The 27,286-nt window shown below is 40.0% G+C and overlaps 3 protein-coding genes across 4 annotated transcripts; 1 reads left to right on the top strand and 2 right to left on the bottom strand.

Annotated features, from left to right (window-relative positions):
* Positions 1-132: 132 nt before the first annotated feature.
* Positions 133-7,887, bottom strand: ciroz (ciliated left-right organizer protein containing ZP-N domains). The gene is made up of 12 exons (XM_087833312.1): positions 7,826-7,887; positions 6,489-6,582; positions 6,326-6,408; positions 6,147-6,248; positions 5,932-6,056; positions 5,678-5,821; positions 5,543-5,581; positions 5,275-5,412; positions 5,103-5,187; positions 2,878-3,074; positions 2,618-2,735; positions 133-638 (listed from the first exon to the last, which is right to left on the bottom strand). The coding sequence occupies exons 2-12, from the start codon at positions 6,518-6,520 to the stop codon at positions 133-135; spliced, it is 1,569 nt and encodes a 522-aa protein (XP_087689438.1). The 5' UTR covers positions 6,521-6,582; positions 7,826-7,887.
* A 184-nt stretch (positions 7,888-8,071) lies between these two features.
* tardbpa (TAR DNA binding protein a) lies at positions 8,072-13,544 on the top strand. 2 transcript variants are annotated; one of them, XR_436737.3, is made up of 7 exons: positions 8,073-8,842; positions 9,470-9,633; positions 9,752-9,892; positions 10,239-10,409; positions 10,692-10,776; positions 11,603-11,749; positions 12,591-13,544. XR_436737.3 is itself a non-coding variant. In XM_006785522.3 (5 exons), exons 1-5 carry the CDS (start codon positions 8,602-8,604, stop codon positions 11,163-11,165), a joined length of 1,191 nt encoding a protein of 396 aa, XP_006785585.1. In that variant the 5' UTR covers positions 8,072-8,601; the 3' UTR covers positions 11,166-12,584. The 2 variants fall into 2 exon arrangements, 1 of the variants encoding a protein (XP_006785585.1); XM_006785522.3 differs by lacking the exon at positions 12,591-13,544 and having other exon boundaries at positions 8,072-8,842; positions 10,692-12,584.
* Positions 13,545-18,840: 5,296 nt separating this feature from the next.
* pgd (phosphogluconate dehydrogenase) lies at positions 18,841-24,267 on the bottom strand. The gene is made up of 13 exons (XM_087834020.1): positions 24,133-24,267; positions 23,651-23,726; positions 23,383-23,562; positions 23,224-23,289; positions 23,023-23,141; positions 22,876-22,945; positions 22,646-22,780; positions 22,345-22,534; positions 21,310-21,440; positions 21,000-21,133; positions 20,148-20,247; positions 19,548-19,670; positions 18,841-19,354 (listed from the first exon to the last, which is right to left on the bottom strand). The coding sequence occupies exons 1-13, from the start codon at positions 24,138-24,140 to the stop codon at positions 19,235-19,237; spliced, it is 1,452 nt and encodes a 483-aa protein (XP_087690146.1). The 5' UTR covers positions 24,141-24,267; the 3' UTR covers positions 18,841-19,234.
* Positions 24,268-27,286: the final 3,019 nt, after the last annotated feature.

The following is a 27,286-nucleotide window of genomic DNA, read 5'->3' as shown; positions in this document are numbered from 1 at the left end:
CTTTCATGACTGCAAACAGATGTATGTGGTACCAGTTGGGTTTAAAAGGAAAAGGAGTAAAATAGGCCTTAAAGTAATTAAGATATATTACTTGAAGAATAATTTGACTTAACTAAATAAATAAATCTAATCCTACCAAATCCACTGCAGTTTTTTCTCCTTTTGCTGTTGTTCATTCCTGCTGGTTGTGTTGAGTTCCTGGTACTCTTCATCAGGCTGAGCCGGCGTGGTAAGAGACATATGAGGTGTTTGGGCTGTGGCTGCTAACGTAAGCAAGTCTGATTCTACTGAAACATTTGTAGCTGCATGTAGAAAATCAAATAAACTAGTTGTATTCGCGTTAATGTCGATACTGGTGCCATTATCCAACACTGAAGAAGACACATCATCCCTTATTATCTCGTCAGCGTGGATATTAAAACTGCGGCCCTCTCTCAGCATGTGAGGAGGGTTAGTTGTGGGAAACTTTGCAGGCTTGAACGAATCTCTCTCTTTTAGGTTTTCTTCTGGGATGGTGACGAGGTCGGGCAAAGGCTCATCCGTAGTTACAGTCTCACGTGTAGAGTCCAGTGTGGACGGGCTTATGTTGTTTGGGCCAGGAGAAGATGTGACATGTGATGATGTGTTTTTAGGTGCAGCTGTGGAGATAATGGTGATTTCAACAAAGGTGAGATTAAACAAAAACAATGCCTGCTATTCCACAATTTAATAACTGGTGCAGTGAATTCTGGCTTACAGGGATTGTGAAAAAACATGATTTGTGACAATGCAGCAAACACAGGTTTAATAATGAATTTACACAAGTGTGATGTAAAAATTTGAAGCCACATTTTTTAAAACAATTATTTCTAAATTCTCAGCAGTAGTTTAACTGACACAAAACTATTTTAGAGATCTTAAAATATATCTATTAAGGATCTTTATTTCCCATGTTTTAACATTTTCATATTAACAAAACACTATAAGAAGTGGAACTGCAGGCTCACAATAACTGTCCACAGGGATGCATCCAATCATCCAGTTAAGATCTCTTTATTGCATTGTTACGACATATTTTGAAAAAAATATATATATATCTTGGATCCAATTTCAGAAGCATGTTGTGTCCCTATACACTCCAGGCACTTTGTTAAGTACGCCTGCTTGTTAAAGCAAATATCTAATCAGCCAGTGAATGTAGCTGTGTAGCCATCTTTAGTGTGACCTGATTAGGTTCAAACCAAATCATTAGAATGGGGACGAATGTGATTTAAGTGACTTTGAAAGTGGCGTAGTTGTTCATGCAAGCTGGGCTGGTCTGAGTATTTTAGAAACAGCTGATGTGCTGGGATGTCCCCACAAACGATCATACACAGAATGGTCCAAAAAAGAGAGAAGAATGGACAGAATGGACAAATAACAGTTGGTTGTAACCTAGGTATGCAGAAAAGCACTTCTGAACACATAACACCTCAAGCCTTGAGGTGGACGGGCTACAGCAGTAGAAAACTACAGGAAGTGCCACTCCCATCAGCTAAGAACAGGTAACTGTGGCTGCAAAGGCAAAACTTTCAACACAGCAGCCAAAAAAATGCCCCAGAACCAGAAAGCAGGAGAAGCTCGGTTAACACCGATATCAATCGAGCACATCCCTCAATTTATATTACACAGAATCAGTGACACCATAACATTAAAGTGGACAGATTATAAGTCACACTGTAAGTTCAAGTCCTGGTTCTAGCTTTTGACCCAAAGCCTAACTGTATGCATGCAGCATGTAGTTTCCTCATGAACTGCATTTTAGCTGCAAATATTTACTCAATCATTTTTACTCTCCACTGATTCAAAGAGGCATCTTTTCTGAAGGGTTCTGATAGCAGAGGGGTATGCTAGCAAATATATGACTTGTACTTCCTGACCTTGCTCCCTGTTATTTGTGGAAAATGTGCACAAAAGCTGTTGATGTTAAATATTTATCCATTTGATTTTCTGCAGGTGTCTTATACAGTAGTAAATCAGTGCAGCGGCATTTTAAATTATATTTAGTGAGCCAAAGGAAAAAAGTGGTCCTTAAAAGAAGGAGAGAAGAGAGCAGGGTGAATATACAGCCAGGACTTTAGACTTCGGTGGCTCGAAAGATGACGTGGTGATGGGTGAGTAGTTTTTCTTGGTGTTTGAAACATTTTTAACACTCATATGCTGAAAATGTGCAAACACACTGTAATATATCTAGAAATTGTTACACTGAGAATAATTGTTCAAGGAGGGATTTTAAAATGAGTGCTATTGATATTGATATGACTGATTATTGCTATGTGATATTATTTTTATTTAATTTTTTAAACATTGCAATGAAGAGTGGGAAATGTGAAGAGACAGCGTAGGGCCATGGGTCAGAGATGAACCTAGACTGGCATCCAAAAGAGGATCCAACCCTGTACAGACACTGTGTACCTAATAAAGTGTCTGATGTGTGTATATTGGAGTGTTTTCATTAACAGGATTGAAACATTAAGCGTCTGGCTGAGCAACAAACAAGAAGTGCCTGGTGTGACTACATTAAATGCCATGGTCAAGAAAACATCCAATAATTGATCACCTCTTTAGTTTTTACTGTGCTCATCAGCAGAAAACTCACCTATGCATGGCAGCGTGCTCTCCATGGTCCAGTGCATTTTGTGATTTGTCTCTCTGAAGGTGAGCACAGCATCCACCCTGTAGAACGGCTGCAGGAGCCGGTTGTCATCTGTGCAGGGCTGTAAAATAAACCTGGGTTAGACGTGTTACTCTTTAATGAATCGTCAAAGCCACACAGTTTACTCATGTCAGTGTATGCTTTGACAGCCATGCACTACCACCGTGATTTGGAGTCATACAGGTTTGTGTTTCAGCACTAACCTTTGTCTGGAGTATTTGGGCTGTGGGAATGGACAGAGTTACAAATTCACTCGTCTCATGCACTGTGAAAGTATCTGTCTGGATAACTGACAGGTCACTGAGTGTCAGTGCTTCATTGTGATAGGTGCCTCTTCTGGTCAAACCCATTCGGCGTTTGAGGATGTGCAGCACAGTCTTGTCTGCCGTGGATGCGTTCACTGAAATAAAATAAGATGTGTTAATGTGGTTAGTTAGTAACAATTAATTATATTTGATGTATCTGTTTATAAGTATTTTCACTTGTTGCCAATTTCTATTTGATTACATTTGCACATTTGCTCTGTATTTATTTAACATATATATATATAATGAGATATACGATGAGGTTGATACATTTTTGGACAATCATAAATGTTTTTTAAATTTTGCTTCTCTGCACCGTCACAGCGGATTATAAACCAAACAATCATCATGTGGGTAAAGTGCAAACTTTCAAATGGTTTAACAAAAATATTGCACAATATGTTTTGGAAATCAGCCATTGTTATATACAGTCTCCTACTTTCAGATGCTCAAACGTTATGGGACAGTGGACTGGTAAAGCGTTTCGTGGCCTATTTCCTTATTGTTCAAAGAGCCTGACAACTAAAGTGGTTGACCACAGAAGTGCATTACATTTACATTGTCCAAAGAAAAGCAGCTTCATTACATCTAATGAACTCAGGAATGAGTCTCAAAGAGGTAAGCTTGTCATTGTTAAAGTCCACAATCAAGAGGAACCGTCATTAATGTAAATAGAGAGGATTTACAACAAGGTGCAAACCACTGGTTAACCTCAAGAAGAAGTCTGGATTAGACTTTGTCAGAAAACATCTAAAAAAAAAAGCCTGCATGGTTCTGGTAAAATCAAGGTTTGGTAAACTTCTCATACTGTTCCTATTCTCATCATTCTGGTAAACCTGTACGGGAATGATGAGAATAGGAACATTATGCAGAATCAGAGGTAACAGGTCGAGGCAGTGTTTTGGTATGGATGTGTATGACTGCCACGGACACTGAATCACGAGTATTTTCTGATGATGTGACTCCTGATAGAAGTATGAGGATGAACTGTGGATTTAAAGTGATACAAAGTAACCCAAGAGTTTCTCAATGGAAAGAAATCTGATATTCTTCAATAGTCAAGTCAGTCACCTGATCTCAACCCAACGCAGCATGTTTTTTAGTTAAGAAATACAAAACTGAAGGCAGAAAGACCCACAAACAAGCAGCAACTGAAGGCGGCTGCAGTGAAGACCTGGCCTAGCTTCTCAATGGAGGAAACACAGCACTTAGAGAGCTCCATGGGCTCTAGATTTTACCCAGTCATTGACTGCAACAATCCTCGTGTTTAAAATCATGTTACTTTGTTCAGTTCATGTTGAACATTTGTATATGTTGAAGACTTTATATAAAAATTGTTGTAATTCCTAAACAGTGCAATATTTTAGACGAACCCCTTTAATTTAAGCTGGAGGTCTGTGCTTCAGTTACATCGTGGGGGTTTAATTTAAAATCGACTGTGTTGTGTACAGAGGCAAATTTACAAAAAGTGTGCCACTTTCAAAACTATTATTTCATTTTCATCGGTCATCTGATGATACCCACAGATTTAACTTGTGAACCTTTGGACCTTGAATCCACTGGACCAAGCTGAAACTTTGTAGCTTTAGTTCAAACTATGACCACATACAGAACTATTGTGAATACTTTGGAGTTAAGAATATTTTGGCTTTGGATTCAGGACTTTTACATTTAAGTATTTTTAACATTTTTTATAACCGATCCGTTCTCTTTAGAAGACAGAAAAAGAGCAAATGTCCCGACACCCCACATGTTTTTTATCAACATTAAACAAAAAATAGCCCAAGTGATTTTGACTGATGTAAAGGTCAGCACAGTGACAAGTTTTTGTTATTTTACAGAATATTAACCTTCTTCTTAAACTGCGAAAAAACATACTATATTTCTATAATAGATAGTGAAAAATTGTAGCTGTTGAACTGTAAAAGCTGTAAAACAGATGAAAATACTGTTAAAAGTCCAACATTTATGCCCTCTTTTACATTTCCAAAGCCACCCAGTGGGCTCGACTGGAGTCTGTGCCAGGCTGCTTCTGGCCCCCAGGCCTTGTGTTTGACACCCCGGCTCTAATTAAACTCAAACACTCACTAACTTCCAGCTCCAATTCTGTCCTTGTTACCCACCTTTTGGACAAGTTGCTTCCATACTGTAGGCATATCTGTCTCTGACCAGCTTCAAATCCAAAAATTCCCCTTCATTTTCCATTATCTGTATTAACCAAACAGTAATTGAGTACATTTCAGTTGTAATACTAACAATAGACACTAGGTGGCATAATGCTGTGTGAAGTCTCACGTTGACAGGCCTTAAGATCTCCCTCCTCCTGCCCTGAACTCTTATGTCTGTTACATTCACATCAATGTTCATCTGAATCAAGCTGGCATCCTCCAGAGCTACAAGGAGGTGATCGTCCAGACACAGCGACCACTGCAGCTGCAGCAAAAATCAGACAATAAATACAAACAAAAAGTTAGACTTGCTTTCCAAACATTAAACATCTACAGACAAAATTGTGATCATTTAGAAGGTAATAACAATTCCAGGCACTGAATGTAATTACTACCTCATTATCCCAGTTTCCATAGGGAATTTCTCTGATCACCTGAGGGCACACACAAATTATTTCTTGTAACAAAGCAAACTAATCCAAATATATAAATACAGTTAGGTTGAAATGTGGCAAAATGTTCATTGTTACCTGAACATATTCAGGGTCACAGTGGATTTGCTCTCTGCTTTGCACCACAGACATCACAGGGCACTTCATCGTGAAACTGTGATGCTGGCTTCCAAATCGATTCATCCTCCGCACCAAATTTAATGTTAAGACATTAAAGCCATTCTGAAAAGTCAATATAAACACAGATCATTATCACCACCAAGCCCAAGTGCGAGGCTAAAAGATTTGAGGTTGTAGACATGGATTGCATATTTCAGAAAAGAATGCCAAACCTGCTGCCGAACAAAACACCCGGTGTAGCTGACTCTAAAAACGTAGTTATCGTCGGGGTCGTTTTGCAGTGAGAATCCACAGACAGACAGCTGGAGATTCAGGTGATCCAGAGATGCAAGGTTGGCTTGTGAAAAGCAAGCAGTGGTTCAGAAATGACATGTTCAAAATTAAATGAATGCTTTTTAAAGTCATTTATCTTGTCATAAAGAATTACCTTGGATACTTAGCGCCCTCGACAGCCAGACCCTGAACTCCTCGATTCTTGCACTGTGCATCCACATCTCCATGTATTCAGGAAAGCAAACCACATCTTCTTCTGAAATTGCAGCAGGTAGATTTCTCACAAACACTAGGAACATAACAGCTTTAGCTCATACGTGAATAAATGTTCACCTGTTGATCTTGCTGCAGAAGTTTGGATCCATTCTTGTTTCTGAATGAAAAATGCGCTCTTTGTGATAAAACACTGCAAAAAACTGTAGAAAAGAGCATCGAATGCAGCTTATATTTGAAAGAGGATGTAGATATAACATTTATACATATCTCTGTTACTCACATAGCAAGGATGCCAACTCTGATGTGATCCATGGTGAAGTGATGGAAACGTCTGTGGATAGTCTTATTTGTAGGTGAGAGGTGGTGTCACTGGCCTGGGTAGGTTAAAGCACAGGTGTGTTTACTTTGCTTTGTTAAAAGGCAAGTGAGAAAAAAAATAAAATAAAAAAATAAAAATAAAAGAACAATTGCTGTTTTGAGCATGTGTGAAAATAAACTTTACAGGATTGTGTCCTTTTGTGTTTGTCATCCATCATGAATTACCCCTTTCACTTCCAGTGGCCTCCTTTTATTAACCTTTATTGCTTTCTTGACATCAATGCAGAGATTGTTGCCCCTGTAATAAAATCTCACTTTACTTTACCTTCTATTAAATTAGTCAAAGGAGCTTGCAAAGAAAAGCGTCTGGACTTCTTTAAGTTACTTGAAGACGTTTCACCTCTCATCCGAGAGGCTTCTTCAGTTCTAAGGTCAAATGGTGGAGAGTCCCAGATATAACCCTAGTGGGAGTGTCCCCCCACAGAGGGACAAAAGGACCCCCTGATGATCCTCTAATCGCCTGAGCCAAGGTGTGGAACTGGGTGTGGGTCCCAATCAGCCAAAACCCGAAACTCTGGCTGATTACGAACCTTCACAGACTTTAATAGAAGTCTGTGAAGGTTCTGGATGACTGAGAACCTTCACAGACTTCTATTAAATTGCGTCTTTAGGCACTTTGTTACTAGCAGCCTGTTGCAAAAACACATGATCATTTTATTGGTTGAATTTAGCAGGTAGCAGGTATTTTACCCTGACAAGTTGATTCTCAAACTGCTGTTAGCCAAAAAAAATTGTCATATTTTTTTGGCTTTTTTTTTTTTTTTTTTTGGCTTATTCTGTGTTGCAGAATAAAGGTTGTCATACCAAATGTTGACTTTTCAAGCTCATAAGAATTGTGCATGCTCAGTGTTTGCCTTACAAACTGTATTTGCATGGATGTTTGCACATATTTTATTAATTTTCTGCAGCTATTTCCCTCTATCCTGTAAATTCTGTTTGTATATATCTCGAGAACATTTTGTTCATTCATTTATGTCAGGGTACAGGGTTTTATGTACAGATTGTTATGGAGTTAAATAAAAAAAAGATTCTAAAAAACGTATTGTAAATACAGTTAGAGTTACTTAACATTGAAAACAATTAGATTTGGTCCCTATTGTTGTGTCAGTGATGTGCTTTAAAAATTACCACGAAGACCGGAAGTTTTAGTCTCTGCAACTGACCAATATCGGGCAATAATACTGGCTTACCAAAACATCGGTCGGGCTTTTCCTTTTTTTTAATTTCTTCAAAACACACCTTTTGTTTGGGCTCCTAGCTTCCTGTGAGACTTCAAAGGGTAACTCGGGAGCTTTATCCTTGGCAGAAAACAAGTTACGACACTTGATAAATGTAAAATAAAAAGGAAGATTAGGTTTAACTTAAATTCACAAACGGTAACTGGCAATTGATAGTCAAAAATTAATCTATTCAGAAAACGTTTTCAAATTAATTTTTTGGCAGCCCCACAAATAAGAGTGCACCCTCCCAAGTCGATGATGTCATCTTTACAAGGTGAGCATCAGCAGCCATTTTGTTAGCTAGCTTGAGGTTAAAAGAGGTTAGCCGCGTGCAGCTGTATTGATATACTCGCTTTGGTGGTGAAATTGCGTCGAAGTCGATAACTCGTCGAAGTTGTTATTGACGTACAGTTTTCGGCCACGCGCTCGTAAGCACGAGGAGGAGTCGTGTATTTGTTGACAGCGCGTTGTAAAACTGGACGGCCATTCATTTTTCGAGCTGACTTGAGTGTGCTAGCTCAGTGGCTAGCTGGCTAACTTGTTTACGAGTGTCATTTCTGGCAAAGAAAACATCCCGGCTTTCATGCCACCAGCTGTTAAACGCGAAAGAGTCGCAGAGTGACTGTTTCACGCAGTTCGCGTGTCTGCGCTTGTGTTACATTAGCTTCGCGCACAGTTAACAGAAGTAAACTAAAAGCCAGGGGCAGATCCGCTCGCACCACTCCGGTGTTTACTGATAACTTGAGCTCTCTCAGCTGACCGTGCTTGGACCAGAGCTCAGCCATCCTGGACACCATGTCAGAGCTTTACATTCGGGTGGCTGAGGAAGAAAATGAGGAACCCATGGAGATCCCGTCAGAGGACGATGGCACTGTTTTGCTGTCGTCTGTAGCAGCGCAGTTTCCAGGGGCTTGCGGGCTGCGATACAGAAACCCAGAGACCCAGTGCATGAGGGGAGTCCGGCTTGTGGAGGGTGTCCTGCACCCACCGGAGAACGACTGGGGAAACCTAGTGTACATTGTCAATTACCCCAAAGGTATGCCAGGTGTTTGTGTCATTATAAACATGCAAGCAAATTGACAACCCTGCCCACAAACTGCCTGTTAAGTTGATTTGACTATAACTAGTTAAAAGTACCAATACATCGTATTACAATTAACGCTTTAATGCTCGGGACTGGTCCAAATTTGAACATAAAGTGTTGTTCATATTGTAGTGAAGCTGCTTTGCCCAACACCTAAACGTGTGCGCTGTATTTTAACTCGTATAAAAAATGTTTGTGACTGTATAGTAGTATATTACAAAATTCAGCAGCATCACAAACTGGAGCCTCCAAAAGATACCTCAAAGAGAGATTACTGTATTAGATTGGTCTAAAAAAAACATTGTGAGACAGGTGACTGAACTGGATTAAAGCCCTGTATTTAATAGCTTGCTTACTGAATGTGATCAAATCCTGCAGCAGGTTGTGACGACTGGAAAATTATAACAGATTAGTTGATGCTGTTATGGCAACATGTTATTGAAATAGTAAACACAGTTGTATTTCGGTTTTTTGTTTGTTTGTTTGTTTTTTAATTTAGGGGAGCTTTGTAGATATATAAGACAAGGTTTTTTTGATTGCTTTTTTTCCTCACTGGCATGATTTATTTATTCTTCATAGATAACAAAAGAAAGATGGAGGAAATAGACGCTGCCACAGTTGTGAAAATTAAAAGGGGCTTTCAGAAGACATCGGATCTTATTGTCCTCGGGTTGCCATGGAAAACAACAGAACAAGACCTCAAGGATTATTTCAGTACCTTTGGAGAGGTCATCATGGTGCAGGTATTGATGTGTCATGTGACTGTGAATGTTTTCTCAGTTCTTTTCTAGACATTGAGCGCAACAAGGGTATGACTTTTGTTTGTGTACTAATGAATTTGCTCACCTCGCCCATTTTCAGGTGAAGAGAGATGCGAAAACCGGCAATTCAAAAGGTTTTGGGTTCGTCCGGTTCACCGACTACGAGACGCAAACCAAAGTCATCGCTCAGAGACACATGATTGACGGGAGATGGTGTGACTGTAAACTTCCCAATTCAAAGGTGGGTTGGGCACGATTTTTACCGTGTCTCAAAGAAGTGCTTTGGTAGAAATTGATTTCTTCAGTGAATAAGGTTTGGTATAAATTAATTTTTAGGTTTATATGTAGGCTTACAGCACCTGTTACTGCTTTTTGATCTGTGTCACACGTTCACATTCATTCACATTCACTTCAGATAAGGATTGGGTTTCCACACTTACAAGCAGGCGTTTTAAAGTCATTGCAGTGGATTTTTAAAAAAACGTTTAACACAAGTTACAAATGTTGATTATATCTTGTAAAACTGAATCTGGATTGTTGAGCAGCATGACTTAAAATGAAATGGTGGTGCCCGTTCTTCCTTTCAGGCATGTCCCGATGAGCCGATGCGGAGCCGTAAAATCTTTGTTGGTCGCTGCACAGAGGACATGACAACTGATGATCTGAGGCAGTACTTCATGCAGTATGGTGAAGTCACAGACGTCTTCATTCCCAAACCTTTCCGGGCGTTTGCTTTTGTCACATTTGCTGATGACCAGGTAAGACTGACCTTAAATGACAGGCTTTGAATATTAGTAGATGGTATTATACAGGAAGAGTGAGAAAGACCTAATATGTATGTTTAGATAAAACAAAAACAAATCTATAATGTCAGTAATTATATGCATATAAGTTTGGTTTAGTAGTGGAAAACATGAGAGCTCAATTACAGATTTATACTGTAAATACCTCATGACACCTGGTATTTATAGTGTACGGAGTATTTATTTACCTGTAAGAAAAAAGAAATACACAGACTTAGTAACTCATTTCTTTCTCAGGTTGCCCAAGCTCTGTGTGGAGAGGACCTGATCATCAAGGGTGTCAGTGTGCACATCTCCAATGCTGAGCCCAAACACAATAATAGTAGGCAAATGATGGATCGAGGGCGTTTTGGGGCTGGTGGGTTCAATCAGGGCTATGGCAGTAATCGCGGTGGACTAGGCAGCGGTAGCGGAGGGGTTAACTTTGGGGCTCTCGGTCTAAACCCAGCCATGGTCGCGGCTGCTCAGGCGGCGCTGCAGAGCAGTTGGGGAATGATGGGCATGCTGGCTAACCAGCAGGGTCTGACCACAACGGCAGGCACAGCCACTACAACCAGAGACCAGACCTATAGCTCTGCGAGCACCAGTTACAGCAGCCCAAACTCAGCTAGCCTCGGTTGGGCTGCAGGCACTAACACGGCCTCCAGCAGCGGCTTCAGCTCTGGCTTTGGTGCATCTATGGAGTCTAAGTCTTCTAGTTGGGGAATGTAGATAGCTACAAGCTAACTCTTTCTGTTGCTATAAGGCTGACCTGGTAAGTATACATATGAGGGGGAATGGCTTAGATATTATGTTATTTAAAAAAGAAAAAATACACTGCCTTTTATTTTGTTAAAGAGGAAATTTATACTTGTGTGTGACTTATGTAGTCATGCATTGAATGGGTGAGAAGTGTAGTTTGTTAGTGGAAGCTGCCACACTACCTGGTTTTGTTTTTTGAGAATATGTTACACAAATTTACTGTGCATGCAGGATAAAATAATTTATAAACATGCACGAGTATCTCAAGAGCCCCCTGATTGCCTCTTGTGAAATGATGGGCTTTCTATAATTACATATAAATATATATATGTATGTATGCATTTGATTTTATCTTTGTTTTTGTTTGACATCTTTTGGAAACGCCTTCATGGAAATCTCTTCTGCAGTTCACCAACTCTTTCCCAATTTCCCGGGAGGAAGCGCCTCATTGGCAGCAATGTTCGACAGATCTCAGTATCATTTCCCCTCCTCCCATGTGTAAATGCTTTGTCATCCAAGAACACAGCTTCACTCTGCATATACTGTATTAGACGGTGGGTGTTGTCTTTTTTTCCTCTCCCCCTTTTTTAATTTTTTTAATTTTTGGGATATAGAAATTTTGTCTGCTGTTGTCACTTTTTGAGATCAGTGAGTGGGATTGGTGTTGGCCCGAGTGAGAGTGAGCGAACGGGAGAGCGAAATGAAAGAAAGCGGTGTGAGTAGGACTGACGGTGTGGAGTTTTTTCTTTTTTGTTGTTTGTTTTTCTTTTGGTTTGTTTTGTTTTTGTTTTTTTTTTATTCAAAAGAGACAAATGCCTGCGAGAGTTGAGAAGAACCTGTGGCTTTGTGCGAGTGTGAGAGGAAGAAACCAGTACGAGTGTGTTCACCATGGCCATCACAAGGACATTTATTGCATCTCGAGATCCCTACGGTCTCTTTCTCTCATTGTTTTCTATCAACCTTAAATCTTTAAAATCACAGTGAAATGTCAAGTGCTATGAGTATTTGTATCCTTTTGTAGCTTTCTCTTGCTATCTGATTTGACGTGAATGCTGTGTCTGGTTGTGTGCTTTACTTTCTCCTTGTTACCACCCTCTCTGTGTGAAAATGTGACCTTGTGCTAGTGAAGTCTGTGTGGGTGGGTGGGGTTGCGGGACACTGAAAGAGTGCTGAAGTTTGAAAGCGAGCTCAGAAGTTGATGTGGTGAATGTTTGACAAGTTCCCATCGAAAGTTTGTGTTTGAAGTGGTTACGAATGCATTTTCTATGTTTTGTGAATCAAGGGAAGTCTGAAATAAAATTGAATTTGACTAGGTATAATGCCCTCTTGATAGTCAATTATTTTTAACTTCCTTTACATTAATTGAACTGCCAACACTTTAATTCACATGTATAGGGACCTCGGACACGGAAAGCCCAGGTTTTCGTCTGAATGAAGGTTGGAGTCAGTTGCGTGGAAGACGAAGCCTTTGTTGGGTGTGCCGGTGCAAACCACAATGAACCTTAATCCTGAAAAGGATCTTCTTCACCTCACTTGCAAGAAACCTTGGACCACCAAATTTAGAGCGGACCATACTCGGTGACAATCAAGGTATTTTATTTATTTTTGTCATACATAAAGATGTCACAGTTGGGACGAAAGTAACACCTGCTGCTTGGCAGCGATCATTCCTTTGTCTGGTCCCCAATCTGTGAGACAGGTCTTGCCTTTCTAAAACTGGGTGTTTGTCAGTAAACACTTTATTCTTTTGTCTCCCAACAGTCACTGACATCAAAGTATTAACCAGTCGGGTGTTTTGATGTGGTTAAAAATGATATCGGTGTAGCAGGAAGCTGTCTAGTTCTGTTTACCTTGATTGTTAAGTGACTGAAATGTATACCTGGCTGTTCTTTTTGTTTTTTTCATCAAAGGGACTTAACTGACTGAACAGCAGCAATTCACACATTGTATTCTGACATATTAGTATTGCATTGTTAAATAAAGGTTTGGAGTTTTTAATCATTGTGGTCTCTCAATGTAGATAAAATGTGACTTTTTTTCAGGCCATAATCTCTAGTTTTCCTTGCTTTTAATCCATATCTCTTTTTAGGATTTATTTGAAAACACGGATACAATTCAGATTTAGTCTTTTTGTTAAAACGGCTCTAGCATCCTGCAGAAAGCTAGCTCATATATAATGTATATAGAAGATTGACTATATAAACAGACTCTTTTACAGTCTTTGTTGGTGGATGTAATTTATATTTTCCTCCTGATGATGGTGCTGTTGTACAGTTTTTGCTGATTGTTGGACAGGACTATCACATCCCCTTCATATATTAAAATTTGTTGATACTTTCCATTTTTAAACAGCTGTAAGAGTTTGTGAAAATTTCTCTGCACACTCAAGACTACTATGAAACTAAACGTACAAATCATCAGTTGACAATCAGGAATGCGTCTCTAAAGGTTGTATTTATGTAAAAGCAGTTTTTGTTTTTTGTTTTTTTCAAAAACAAACAAACTTTTATCTAAAACCTTTTACACTCTAAATCAGCGGTCCCCAACCTTTTTTGCGCCACGGACCGGTTTATGCCCGACAATATTTTCACGGACCGGCCTTTAAGGTGTCGCGGATAAATACAACAAAATAAAACTACTACCGGTACCGAAAAAAGATTTATTCATAACACACGTGAAAAGACCCAGGAAAACCGAGTAAACGATAAAAACGATAACAAAATAACGCTGAAAACCGGTTAAAAACCATACATTTCACACCTGAGCCTCAACTCTCGCGGCCCGGTACCAAATGACTCGCGCCCCCCGAGGTCCGGGGGTTGGGGACCGCTGCTCTAAATTACTCTTAATAATGTGTGGAAACCATGTGTTTTTATGGGCTGTCTGACAAGGTTTCTGCAAACTTATTTTTGGTGTGAAATGATTTGAGATGAGCTCATTAAAACTGTACATAAATGCAGAAATTGTGATTTTTAAGAACTGAAAAAAGGCATCAAAACCAGATCAGTTTAAGTTTTACCTAAAAAATTAAATGAATAACAGAGAAGTCTGTACATCTCTCAGAATTACTCTGCAATAATACCAGAAGTACAAGGTAGTGGGTTTAAATATTTTCCTTGTGCTTAAACATAACATTTATTATACATACAGCCGTGATCTTTAAAAGGTCCCCATAGAGAATAACCTTTCTCACAATGTGATTTAATGTGGTTTCTCCCACTGCAAGCAGGTTGCAAAGGTTTTCCAGAGGAATTTGTCTCAGCTTGATCTTTTCCAGGATGCAGTCTGGTTTCTGAGAGTGCTCTCTGCTGTATTGTCAGAGGTATGCACCAGGACTGTTTATCTGAATTAAACGAATGGGTCCATGAGAAAAAATTCTGTATTTTCATATGACTTGCAAGCAAAATTGTACCTAGATTTTTGTTTTTATAATTTAAATTAAAGTGGAGAACCAAGAGTGCATACGCCCAAACCTCTTGTTCCATCAGTCCCAGATTGTCAGTGGTTGGTGGAGTGTAATATTGACGTAACATATTTTAAGCCCTGCAGCCTCATTCATACACCCTGAAGCGTGACGCACTTCCAACTGACGTCAGTTCGATCCAAATTAAACCTCTCTCCACGCACCCACGCATTTTTGGGTTTTTTTGTGATTTATTGTGATGTAAGCACAGAGTTCAAAGCTGTTTCTTCTGTTCTGCTATTCCTATAAGTAATTTTGAAATTTTACACAACATTTAGAAAGCGTAATCTATCATTATGTTTTGTACTTGTATTTAATTTGCTTTATGTCACGAAGCAGAAGTATTCAAGCCTTTAATTTTAATACTCTAACACTTAAGAGTTGTGACTTTCTGCATTTGTATTATCTCAATAACAATGAGTCACCACTGCATTGTGTGATAACGTCTTTCATTATAACCAGTTTGTAATTTACTTTAATGTACTTGACTACAATAAACGTTCAAGTTCTAAAGATTAATTTTTAAAAAACTAAAATCTTCTGCCTTTTAAATTAAGCAAATTAACTGTAACGAAGCTTTGCCAGCCAGTATTTTAGTACACAAGCACAATTACTGAGCTGCTTGCTTTTTAAGGGCCCATGAAACCACATAAGTTTTCAGCACTGGACCCATATGTAAAACACTGTTTTTAATGTGTCTTAAATGATTTATAGAAATTATTCTAATTTGGGGTTTGATCTTGACTAAAATCAGTGTTGACCGTCATCCAGTCCTCCTCCTCCTCCTGCATCGTCATCACGCTGTCTGGTGTCTCCTTGGTGCCTGCTTTGTCTGCACATGACTCAGAGGTGTCATCTTGCACCTGCCCTGCCTTAACTGAGCTCTAACAGCCTCTTGTGCTCTAATGCAACCCCTGCATGGCGTCAGGCCGCATTAAGAATACAAGGCCCTATTGTAGCGAGCCTCGCTCTGATAATAAAGCTGCATGTTTATGGTACTCGAAGTGTATATATGTAGTTAATCATTGAAATGACGGAGTTTATATTGTTTTTGTTCTGCTGTGTACCCTTTCAGGATCAAAGCTCTGACACGAAGAGTCAAATGAGCTCTTTGAAGCGTCCCAAGATGGCCAAATGAAAGCCTGATGTTAACATCAATATGGTAATCACCAAAGCTATTGCAGCGCAGGTGCACTGAGGCGAGGCTTTGTTTACTGTTTAACAGAAGGTGTAATAACAGCTGTGACACACTCCTGTCAGGTACAACAACCATCACTGCTGTACGAGTTAAAGCAGTCTTGTTAGCACAAGACTCTTTTTACAGCGGCTGGGAATTTCCTGGCAAGCCTGAAGTGCTTAAAGGATTACAGTTTGGTATTTTGGGTTGTTTTTAAATCAAGATTGTTATAAAATACACTTTATGAACGTAGAAACTGAGGTGAGTAATTCTGGAGAGTTGAATGTGTTTAAGGTGAGAAGGTGTTTTATGCTGCTAATGGGCAGCTAACTGTAGACCAGTACAGGAAATGAAGGTAATTAAAGCTGTGGAGTTGTATTCAACTTTCACAGTTGAAAGTGTTGCTGTTTTTTGGTCATTACTTTAACACCACCAGGAAGCAGCATCTGCTCTCAGTGCTCATCCCATTTTAACCTCCTAGGACCCAGTGACCACATATATGGACATCACATTTTGGGTTGGCTGGACCACAGTACAAAATTTTGCTCTACAAGGGCCTGATGTCCACTTACAAGGACATTGTGTTGCCACTGTTCTATTCACATTTAAAACGAATATCCTCATATGCGGCTATCAGGCGCTTGTAGAGCAAAATCAGGTAAAATAGCAAAGAGAAATTAAAAATTATTACCCTTAAAAGAGTTCAGATCTTAGGAGGTTGAATATTCACACTCACTTCATTAGATGTACCTTACTAGTACTGCGTTTGGGCCCCCTTTTGCTTTCAGAAATCTTTTAAGTCTTTGTAGCACAGATTCAGGACGGTGATGAAAAAGCCTTCAAGATTTTGGTCCTTATTGATATGATTACAGCGCATCGTTGCTGCAGGTTTCTGACATGTACATCCGGGATCTGACTCTCCTGTTTCAATTCAATTCAATTTTATTTATATAGTGCCAAATCACAACAAAAGTCGCCTCAAGGCGCTTCATAGGTAGGTTCATAGGTTTCACTGCCTCCAAAAGGTGCTCTTCCTGTCTGAGCGTTGGTGACTGTGGTGCCATTTGAGTACAGTGAACTCGCTCAGACCAGTTTGAGATGATTTGAGCTTTGTGATAGGGTTATATCCTAATGGAAGCAGCCATCAGGTACACTGTGGCATGGATAAGGTGAAACAATGCTCATTTGATACTAAAGAGCCTAAAGTGAACTCTATAATAACATTACACCACCAGCAACCTGAAGCACTGATACAACTCCATGCTTTCATGTTCTGTATGCCGCCCACTGTCTCTGGAAAAGTATTGTTTTTGAGAACTACTTCTGCTGCAGCAGCCGTTGTCTTGCCAAAAAACGACCTTCTGCAACTCAAACAGAAATAAGCACATTTTTTCTAAAACAAACGTCTCCAGCCAAATAAGTGCTCACAAGGAGCTGGCTAAATGAAAGCCAGTGACATTTGGCCATTTTCCAGTTTTGAAGATAAAAGATTAAAAACTTTGACAGGCTTTACACCCCACGTCTCTTCTCTCCAGTAGTAGTAAATGTCTAAAAATAACGCTTTTATGAAAGCACAGATTAAAAAATTAGGCTAAAGGCCTCTGAGTGATACTGACTGAAGACACATGGGAGTTGCAGGAGGTAGCCCATTTCCTTCAGGCTTTGAGGTGTTGTGTATTCATAGATGCTCTTCTGCATACCTTAGTTGTAATGAGTGGTTATTTGGCCGCTCTATTGCCTTCTTACGAGCAGTTCGGCCATTCTCCTCTGACCTCTGATATCAACAGTTTTTGCCCAGAGAACTGCTGCTCACTTGTTACTGTCTTTTTCCAGACCATTTTCTGTAAACCCTAGAGATGATTGTGCAGGAAAATCTACTTGTATCAGCAGTTTTGGCAATACTCAGACCATCCTGTCTGGCACCAACAACCCTGCCACGTTTAAAGTCGCTTTTTCTTCCCCATTCTGATGTTTGGTTTGAATTTCAATAGGTTGTCTTAACCACGTCTACAAGCCTGCATGCGTTAATTTGCTGCTATCTGACTGGCTGATTAACTATTTGCATTGATGAGCAGTTTACCCAATAAACAGCGGTTTATTTATCTAAGAATTGTTTCTAAGGTTTCAAAGCCAATCCTAAACAGTCCAGACCCAGGATAGGGTTCAATGATGGTGTTGTGTTCACCGTATTATAGTAATGTATGAGTATATGGAGGCCGGACACTACAGCATCTTAATACTTTAAATCAGTTACAGTAATGTCACCTTAGGGAAACTTGTGATGCTGAGTTTTAAATGAGTCTTTGAACTTGTGCTGTAATTTTTATAGTGACCTGCTGTATTTGGAGTCAGTTTTTCCCATGTTATTTAAATTGTAGAGCATACCTAACATTGTGTCGTCTCACAGTTTATTGTACTGTATGCTACAGTATCATTGAATAAGTCTCCACGTTGGTGTCCACTAAAACAGTGAAGGGTTTAGTGTTAACATGAGTTTGTGCATGTGTAAAGAAATGTGTCAGGGTCTTAGGGCCACCTGCTGGACAACCACTGAAAAGACAACACATGAAATGCTTTGTCATTTCACTGTGGTGACCTGTTAATATTTTTGATATTGTTTTGATACAGATCGGTATGTGTAGCTACAGATTTTAATTATTCTTACCATCTGGAATTGGCTGTGCATTCACTTGGCAAGCAAAAGATTGCTGGTTCAAATCCCACCAGAGACACATCCCCTTTAGGGTTGCGTCAGGAGTGTCATGTGGTGTAAAACTCCACCGTATCAGACGTGTGGAGCTACTTGGTATTTTTAAAATAAAGTAGTTTTATAAATTATGTCTTCATCAGTGTTAAATGGTTATGTAGATCAGAAATGTCTTTGCCTTTAAAATGCAGGTCACGATTATATATCACGGTCTTCTGTAACTTGTTGCCTTATTTACTATCACACACACGTCAATCCTGTTTACAGCATCCAGACAGTTAAGGACCATTCAAGCTAATTATAGAGGGATTGAAAATCTTTATTTAGCCTAACACAGCACAGTGCAAGGGTTCACCTTAATCCAGTGTTAACACCGTGGACCCCGTGCCCAACATGACTGTGGAACAGTATCCTGGCGGCCTGTGTAATATCGAGATGGAGTCACACATCTTCTCTGACTACATCAAAATACACAGGAGGTGTCTACAGTGCACATGATCTATTGTTCCACCTCTTGATAAATATAACCGCAACAAGTCTCTGTGAGAAGTAAAAAGTTGGTTGAAGTAGATTCTGGGTTCTAGATGGTGGAAAGTTGAAAGATGGAATGTTTAAAATCTTCACTTGTTGATAACGTTCCCTCGTCCTCGCTCTTCCATCGTGTTTGTTTTTGTGTGTTGTGAAGATCTCCCTTAAGCATTGTAGGATGAAGAGGAGACATTTCCGCCATGACCTGTCCAGTTTGTGTGGATGAAATGACCGGGGTTTGAGAGTAGCTCATATGTGTGGGCTCCAAAGTAGTCCCTCTGAGCCTGATAACAAAGCCAGATACAGTTACCTTTTTAAAATCTGCAAATCCTTAAAATATTTTAACCAAAAGATTCACGATATGAAAAAAGGATTTTATAGCATCTAGATTCCAGCACAAGACTCGAGCTACAAGGGATCTTTTATTGTGATACACCTCCTATAGTGGAGGCGTGACCGTTTCCAGAATTGTGTTACCTGAAGAAGGTTGGCGGGCAGCTTGTCATGTCTGTAGCCATCATAGAAGGACAGAGCGGTAGTGAAACAGGGCATGGGGATGCCATGTTGGACTCCAGTGCTGACTGCTCTGCGCCATGACTCCTACAGCAGGAGAGTAAACAGAATGAAGACGTAATTAAGTTTGTTTACAGGACCAAATTAAATCACTGTGAATCTGGTCATAAATTAGAGGTCATCTCAAGGCTTTTGGTAACCAAAACAATCGCTGCAGCATTTTTCATCGGCTCAAATTCTGCAGGACTCACTATGACTGCAAAACTAGCAAAGGAAAAACCTGTAAAGTGGGAAGGGGAGAAGAAAAAATGTATTGTGTATTTGGGTCTATTGGGATGGATTCAATTCTGATCATCTTCACACACTTTGAATGAGTTCATCCGTTTAATGTAAAGGGAACCCAGACCACTATATCACAAATCAACCAGAGGGCTGGTGACTACAAGACAAGTCGCACTCCTTTTCTATATTTAAAAAAAAAAAGAGGAAATAACTTGTTTTTTTGTGCCTTTGTCAATGTGGTCATTGCAGGTTATTGCTTGGCCACTTCCTCCTTCCTCATACCTGGCAGTCTTGCACAGCGTTACTGAAGAAAGTGTCCAGCAGCAAGTTCTGCAGCTCGGCGTTCCTGTCGAAAGCCTCTTTGATTTTACCCAAGAAGACACTGGAAGAGGAAAAGCAGTGTTAATGTTCTCCGGTACTGTAATAAAAACTCCATTTAAACAAAGTTCAATGCCCTTTGAGAACTTCATCCCCATTAGCTGGCTGGTGACTGTACACTGCAAATTATGAGTGTTAAATGTGCGATTACACAACAACTGTGCCAGGTTACACAAAGTAAACCAGTGTCACAATCACAATTTCCTCATTCTTCTCTCTCAATATGATTTTATGGGAAGAGTCCTTTTGTTCCTCTCTTTTCTCACTTCAACATTACAACACAACGCATTGACAAAAAGGCAATTCTACAACGTTATGGCACTGCATAAAGGTTTTTCTTGCACTTAAAGAAACTGCAGCTTCTGCAGCTTAACTCAAATGTTCTTAAATCTTACTCAATTCAATTTATATAGCGCCAAATCACAACAAAAGTCGCCTCAAGGCGCTTCATAGATACAGAGAAAAACCCAACAATCATATGACCCCCTATGAGCAAGCACTTTGGCGACAGTGGGAAGGAAAAACTCCCTTTTAACAGGAAGAAACCTCCGGCAGAACCAGGCTTAGGGAGGGGCGGCCATCTGCTGCGACCGGTTGGGGTGAGAGAAGGAAGACAAGCAACAAAAACTTCTGTTTTTGTTGGGCTTTCTTAACAAGGGCTCTCGTCCCCAGTGTTTGGACAACAGTGTTGAAACTTTTGCACAACATGGAAGTGAGGCAAACTTCTGCTGTGTGGACACATGAGGGCAAAAGTACCTTCGAATGATGCAGCCTCCTCTCCACATCAGGGCGATTGCACCATAGTTGAGCGTCCAGCCAAACTCATTGGCCGCCTGGCGCAGCAGCATGAATCCCTGCGCGTAGGAAATGATCTTGGACGCATACAGGGCCTGGACAAATGAAAACATAACAATTTTCATATTACTTTCAGTGTTTAAAATGTCTATTCGTCACTTCTGATACCTGGTAATCTCAAATGGTGCGCAAACATTTTTACTTTGGCCTCTCTGTGGCATGCTGCTCTAAACTGGCCCATTTAGAGTAAATGCATTTACTGTGGTTTTACCTTTCTGATGTCTTCTAGGAAGGTAGCCTTGTTGCCGCTGAATTTGACCCCCTGTGGCCCTGACAGGCTGCGGCTGGCCTCCACTCGCTCATCCTTTAGAGAAGACAGACATCTGGCAAAGACAGCCTCCCCTGGGAGACAACAGGATGAGAGAAGGGAGAGGAAAGAAGAGGGACGGCATCAGTGCATATACTACACACACCGCTTTGAGTGTCACATAAACTAACTGCCCAGCTTTTTTTTCTTCTTTTTAAATAGTAATTTAGGTTTCCCGAGATCTCAAAAAAATGACAAAGCATTACATAGAATTTCCAAGCTGATAGTCACAGCGACCCTGTGCTATCAGCCAACGCTCGAGCGACAGCATGACTCAGCAGTGTTTGCAATAGTGTTTGGTAAAGCAGGCGTGCCAAAGCTACATCAGACAAAACTCAAGGTTTCCCAGATTAGAGAGGATCATTTCCTTGCCACTAACTGAGGACAGTACGGAAAAAAAAACCTGTTGGGTCAGCATGACTTGCTAAAACCTGCGCTGCTCTATAACGTAAAAACTGTCCTAGTGAGGAATGTGATCCCTGCTGGGTGAGAGCGCCTCCTGTACATACTGCTTCGCCCTGATGGGCTTAGTTCTCACACAATGAAGCCTTTTATTCTGCACCCATCCCTCTCTAGCACAGCAGGGTATCCAACACAGACAAGGAACAAGCAAACACAGCAATATATAGTTTACCCTGCATGCTTTTAAAGTTAATCATATAAAGACTACGATACAGTCACAGCAAAGACCAAAGCCAAATCCCCCTTATGTCACCTGACATGCACAGGCCATCAGAATATCCTTCAAGCTTCTTACAGGCAACAACATATTGATCACATTCTTTAAAAGAAGCTCACAGCCCATGCTGTGTTTGCCAGCTGACAGATCCAAAGTATAAGCCCAAGAAATCTGATCATTAAAGGGTAATTTGATAAGTGGCTTTTGCGGTATTGGTACATGAGTTGTTCATTGCTTTAAGCCTCCTTTCTTCCTCTTACCGATCAGTGTGACAGGTGTCCCGTACTCGAGGGCTGAAATGGCCGTCCACTTCCCTGTGCCTTTCTGTCCAGCACTGTCGCGGATTTTGGGCAGCAGATGTTTACCGTCAGAGTCTCTGTATTTAAGGATGTTAGCTGTGATCTCAATCAGGAAGGAGTCCAGCTCAGTCTTGTTCCAGCTGTCAAAAGCCTTAAAAAACAAAACAAAAAAAATCAAAAACACATATTGTCTTTATATTTTACATAATTAACACTGCCAGACAAATGTGAAAGTGGTGTCATAGAAGTACAACAAACGCACCTGTGCCATCTCGTCATGGTCCATACCCAAGATGTCCTTCATCAGGTGATAGGCCTCACAGATCAGCTGCATATCTCCATACTCAATGCCGTTATGGACCATTTTCACAAAATGACCCGCACCCTCATCGCCAACCTGCTCAAGCCACACAATATTTGTTAGATGATTTGGCATAATAATAACAACAAATATATATTTAATAAACACAAAGATTAAAATACATCACTCACCCAGTCACAACAAGGCTCTCCTGTTCCAACTTTGGCAGCGATGCTCTGGAAGATGTCCTTTATGTAAGGCCTATAAAATAAACATTAAGTGAAATTGATAAATGTTCACTGATTTTTAACACACATGAAATGAAGCTGACGACTTACCAGGCCTCTTTATGCCCACCAGGCATGAGTGAGGGTCCATAGCGTGCACCCTCCTCTCCACCACTCACTCCACTGCCAACAAACAGCAGGCCCTTCTCTTTCAGACTCTTGCACCGCCGCTATAGGATAGAAGTGCATGAGCTATGGTGATATCCTCTGGAATAAAGAGGTTTTGCTCCACAGTGAATGTTTATGACTTACTGTCGTGTCTCTGTATTCAGAGTTGCCACCATCAATGATGATGTCCCCAGCCTCAAGAAGAGGAACCTGAGAATTAACAGATGTAGTACAAACCCAATAAATATATGCAGGTTGGACGCAGTTTCTAAACTTTAGCCTAGTTCAGGACTGACTGCTCACCAGCTTGTCAATGAAGTCATCCACAGCCTGTCCAGCCTTGACCAGCAGGATGATCCTCCTGGGCTTCTTGAGCTTGGTCACCATGTCTTCCAGAGATTCTGCTCCAATCACCTTGGAGCCCTTAGCCTCGTTCTGCAGGAAGTCATGCACCTTGGACACGGTACGGTTGTAAGCGCAGACCTGTTGGAAAGATATTGAATGAGTGAAAGAAAAGTGGAACAGGTTATGCAGGGAGTAGCAGCAACACACACAGGAGGCAACAACTTACCACAAAGCCGTGGTCATTCATGTTCATGATGAGGTTCTGGCCCATGACGGCCAAACCAATTAGTGCAATGTCTGCTCTGAGGAAATAAGAATCACATCACAGGTGAGAAGATCGGATAGTCTGGCTTCAGGGTAATTATCAAAACAGCCTTCTGTCTACTATCCCTCTAGTCATCCAGTGTATTTTTATTTCAAGTAAATTAAAACATGGGCTTCAGAGTCCTCACTCCGGAGATCCCTTTAATTTCCCAGAGTCCATAGCGACCATCACCCAATTCAGTGCTGAATATTTCTACCAAACTCTAAAGCTGACCTCGGTCAGATAACAGCACCGTTAGCATTAACTACTAAAGAAGATTACTCTCAGCAAAGGAGAAAAACAAAATAACCTCAACTAGTAGGTATAACGTTTCTATTGCCCCGACTTTGTACAAAAAAAAGACACAACAGAAGAAGAAACAAAGAAACAAGTGAAGGACTTACTCAGCCATTGTGTTCTGTGGGCAAAGTAACTGTAAGGTAACTGTGTTAAAATGACAGTCGAGCTCGCACACCAGTCCTTTCCTTCAGATTTCCTCCTTGCTCGTTTTCCACTTCCTCGTTCTCATCTAAACTTGACTGAGACTCTTAGGTACGCCCACGTAGAGCAAGAACCAATCGAAGAGCTTTCTGCAAACAAGCCACGTCCAAGACTAAATTTGATTGGTCTAGAATTCTGAGCAGAGCTATCGCTTTTCCTGTTGGCTTCCCCGGAAGTCACTCACGAAACTTCAGTGCACGCCATACGTCTGCTTGATGAGGGACCTGTTTCAGAAATGGATTTTCCTCTTTAAGTATCGAGACAGTCAAAGTTGTCTTGACTAGTAAGTTTAAGAACAACATTTTAACTTGATGATTTTGCCTCGTCAGTCTCCCAGTTGGACACCTCGTTTCTATTGGCAGCGGTCAAATCCGCCAGACCTGAGAGCCGCGCTTGCGCCACAATAGACTATATGTCTATATATCTATAATATAAGTATATATATATATAATATATAAGTCAATGAAATCCGTTTTCTTTTTCTCTGGTGAAAATCTGAACAAGTACATTGTGTATTTCATCTTTTAATCACAAATGCAGAAGATTAAGCCCATTTTTAGCTGTTTAGTAAGAAAGTAAGTAAAATTTATTTATATAGGGTTAGTAGTAAGTGCTTAATGGAAATATAAAACAATGTAACAGTAAACAAAACAGCAATGTAAAACAATAAAAAAAAAAAAACATAAGAGGAAATTAATTAAATGCTTTTCTAAATAAAAATATCTTCAGATGTTTTTTAAAAGAATCATTAGCAAATGTTTTTCTTATCACAACATCTAAATTATATGATTTCAGTATAATGATTACACGCCCAGCAAGTTTTCTAGAAGAAGAATTGCCTATATATTTTCAGTAGATTATGCAACAGCACAATCTAATAATTTCAGTCAATTTTCCTGTTGCTAACTAGCTCAATGCATTACAGACAGTGTAACGGTCCGCAGTGGCAGACCGTGTGGAGAGTGTGTGGAGGACTCAGGTGCAGACACAGGCGAGGACACGAAACTGAGCTTGAACGAAAAGCGAGCCTTTATTGTGGCTGAATGACAAGGAGTTCAAACAAGGCAGAAACGCAGTGACAAAACTAAACTATAACCAAACTGAGAAACTGATACTGTGATAAACTATGAAGACACAGAAAACCATGACTACGACTACAAAGACTGGCTGTGAAAACATGGAGGGTGGGAACACAGACGACGCAACACAGACTGCCTGAAACACAGAGACTAAATACACATAAGGGGTGATCAGGGGAAGTGGCCACACATGGGAGCACAGCTGACACACATGAACCTAAAGACAGGACAGGAGAAGTGAAACTACATATACTGACATTAAATGCAGACTTTCAAAGTAAAACAGGAAACATGGAGACCAGACATGACCTGAACTAAACATAACCACGCAGACATGACGCGTGAACCAGGGAGACTTAGTACAGGGGGAGATGACATAAACAGCTAAGGAACAAAGGACTAAACAGAAATCTCAAAATAAATTAGATGAGCTAAACTAGGGCACAAATGAATACAAAAGATACATGAAACTCAAACACTGGGTCACTCGACCCAGGACCATGACAGACAGAGGATATGGATGGAGTAGACATTGATTCTTTTCATGTTAAGTTATATTTCACACATTCTGGCACAGGAAATATGTTCTTGGCTGTCTTTGTTTGAAATGTTTGTCTTTTCGTCTGTATAATGGAAATAAATGGCATCTGAAAAACTGTGGACCAGTGTGCGGAGTGTGTCGGTGGGTGTTCCTGTGCTGTGAACGAAGTTTGTTTACAACAAAAAGAAAAACCCAAGAAAACAAATGATCTGGAAGAAAAAGAGAGAGACAGAAAGTGATTGCTGAGCTCCTTATATACCTTCAGTTAAGCAATTACGCACAGTGACAAATATTGCTCTAAATAGGCCACTCCCCTAATCTAAATAATCACAATAACATGTAAGTGGATATGGAGGTCTAAGGGCCATCACACATATTTATTCAAAATAAAAGTTGTTTGTGTTTCTGTTTTGGGAATGTCAGAATAAATATGCACAACAGCAAGTACACATTAAAAATAATCAAAAAGACAAAGTAACACATGTCGTATGCTTGACTTTGACTTCAGTTTGTGTGTGTAGGAGGGAAATACAATCAGAATTTTTATGTTACTGTCAAGCTAGCTCACTGTTTGAACAAGTGGTGTGAATGAACTGTGTGAATTTATACATAAACATGTTCACTGAAGTGTATGTTAATATGTGGCTTCATGATTGCTAGCTGTCTTTTGGTCCTGCTTATACATATTGGTAAAATGTTTAGGATGAGATGGTGATAACGGTTTTAAACATTTTAATTAAGACACTCCTGCAAACTAAAACATATGAAGGTCTAAATATTTATCCCAGGGGTCCACAAATCAGCAGTTTGGGAATAAAAAGTACATAAACGACTTTAATCCTCCTCTGCTGCAGTGCAGAGGAACAACACTGATGGGAGCGATGAGGGTTTGTAGTTAAATTCCTGCTGTTACAGGACCAGAGAGTGGTCCTGTCTGGTAAACATCACTAGGATTTTGGAATTCGGGTTGCTATGACTGCATAACAGCACCATAGCTGCAGGAGAGCAGGTCTGATCACAACTCTGAGGACACCTTTGAAGAGGTAAGACCAATCTACTGTTTTTGCTCATCTTTTTCCTTTCAGATTTCCTGTATAATGTTAGGAAATGGCTAAAATTATTTCCTCAGCATTGTTTTTCCAAGTAAACCACTTTTTTATTTAGCTACATTGGAAAAACAGTTATGATGCTATGTCACTCTTTTTGCTGTAATCAGACTCTTTAAATGTATTTTCCTTTAGTTCTGAATAATTTTCATTTGTCATTTTTTTTAGTTTCATGATGTGTCAGTAATGCACTGAAAGAGTTAAGACTACTTTGTGGTACTAAAATGCCAGTATTTTGACTAAACTAGTTGATGCTGCCAAACAGATTTGCATTTTTCAAAATGCATTTTTCAAAATGCATTTTCTGAATGTAATTTGAAACATTTAGAAA

This window comes from Neolamprologus brichardi, chromosome 20 (genome assembly GCF_056152115.1).
Source record: "Neolamprologus brichardi isolate AB-2024 chromosome 20, ASM5615211v1, whole genome shotgun sequence".
NCBI classification, from domain to species: Eukaryota; Metazoa; Chordata; class Actinopteri; order Cichliformes; family Cichlidae; genus Neolamprologus; species Neolamprologus brichardi.
The sequence above is the reverse complement of the archived record's forward strand: the minus strand, read 5'-3'. Positions and strand labels throughout refer to the sequence as shown.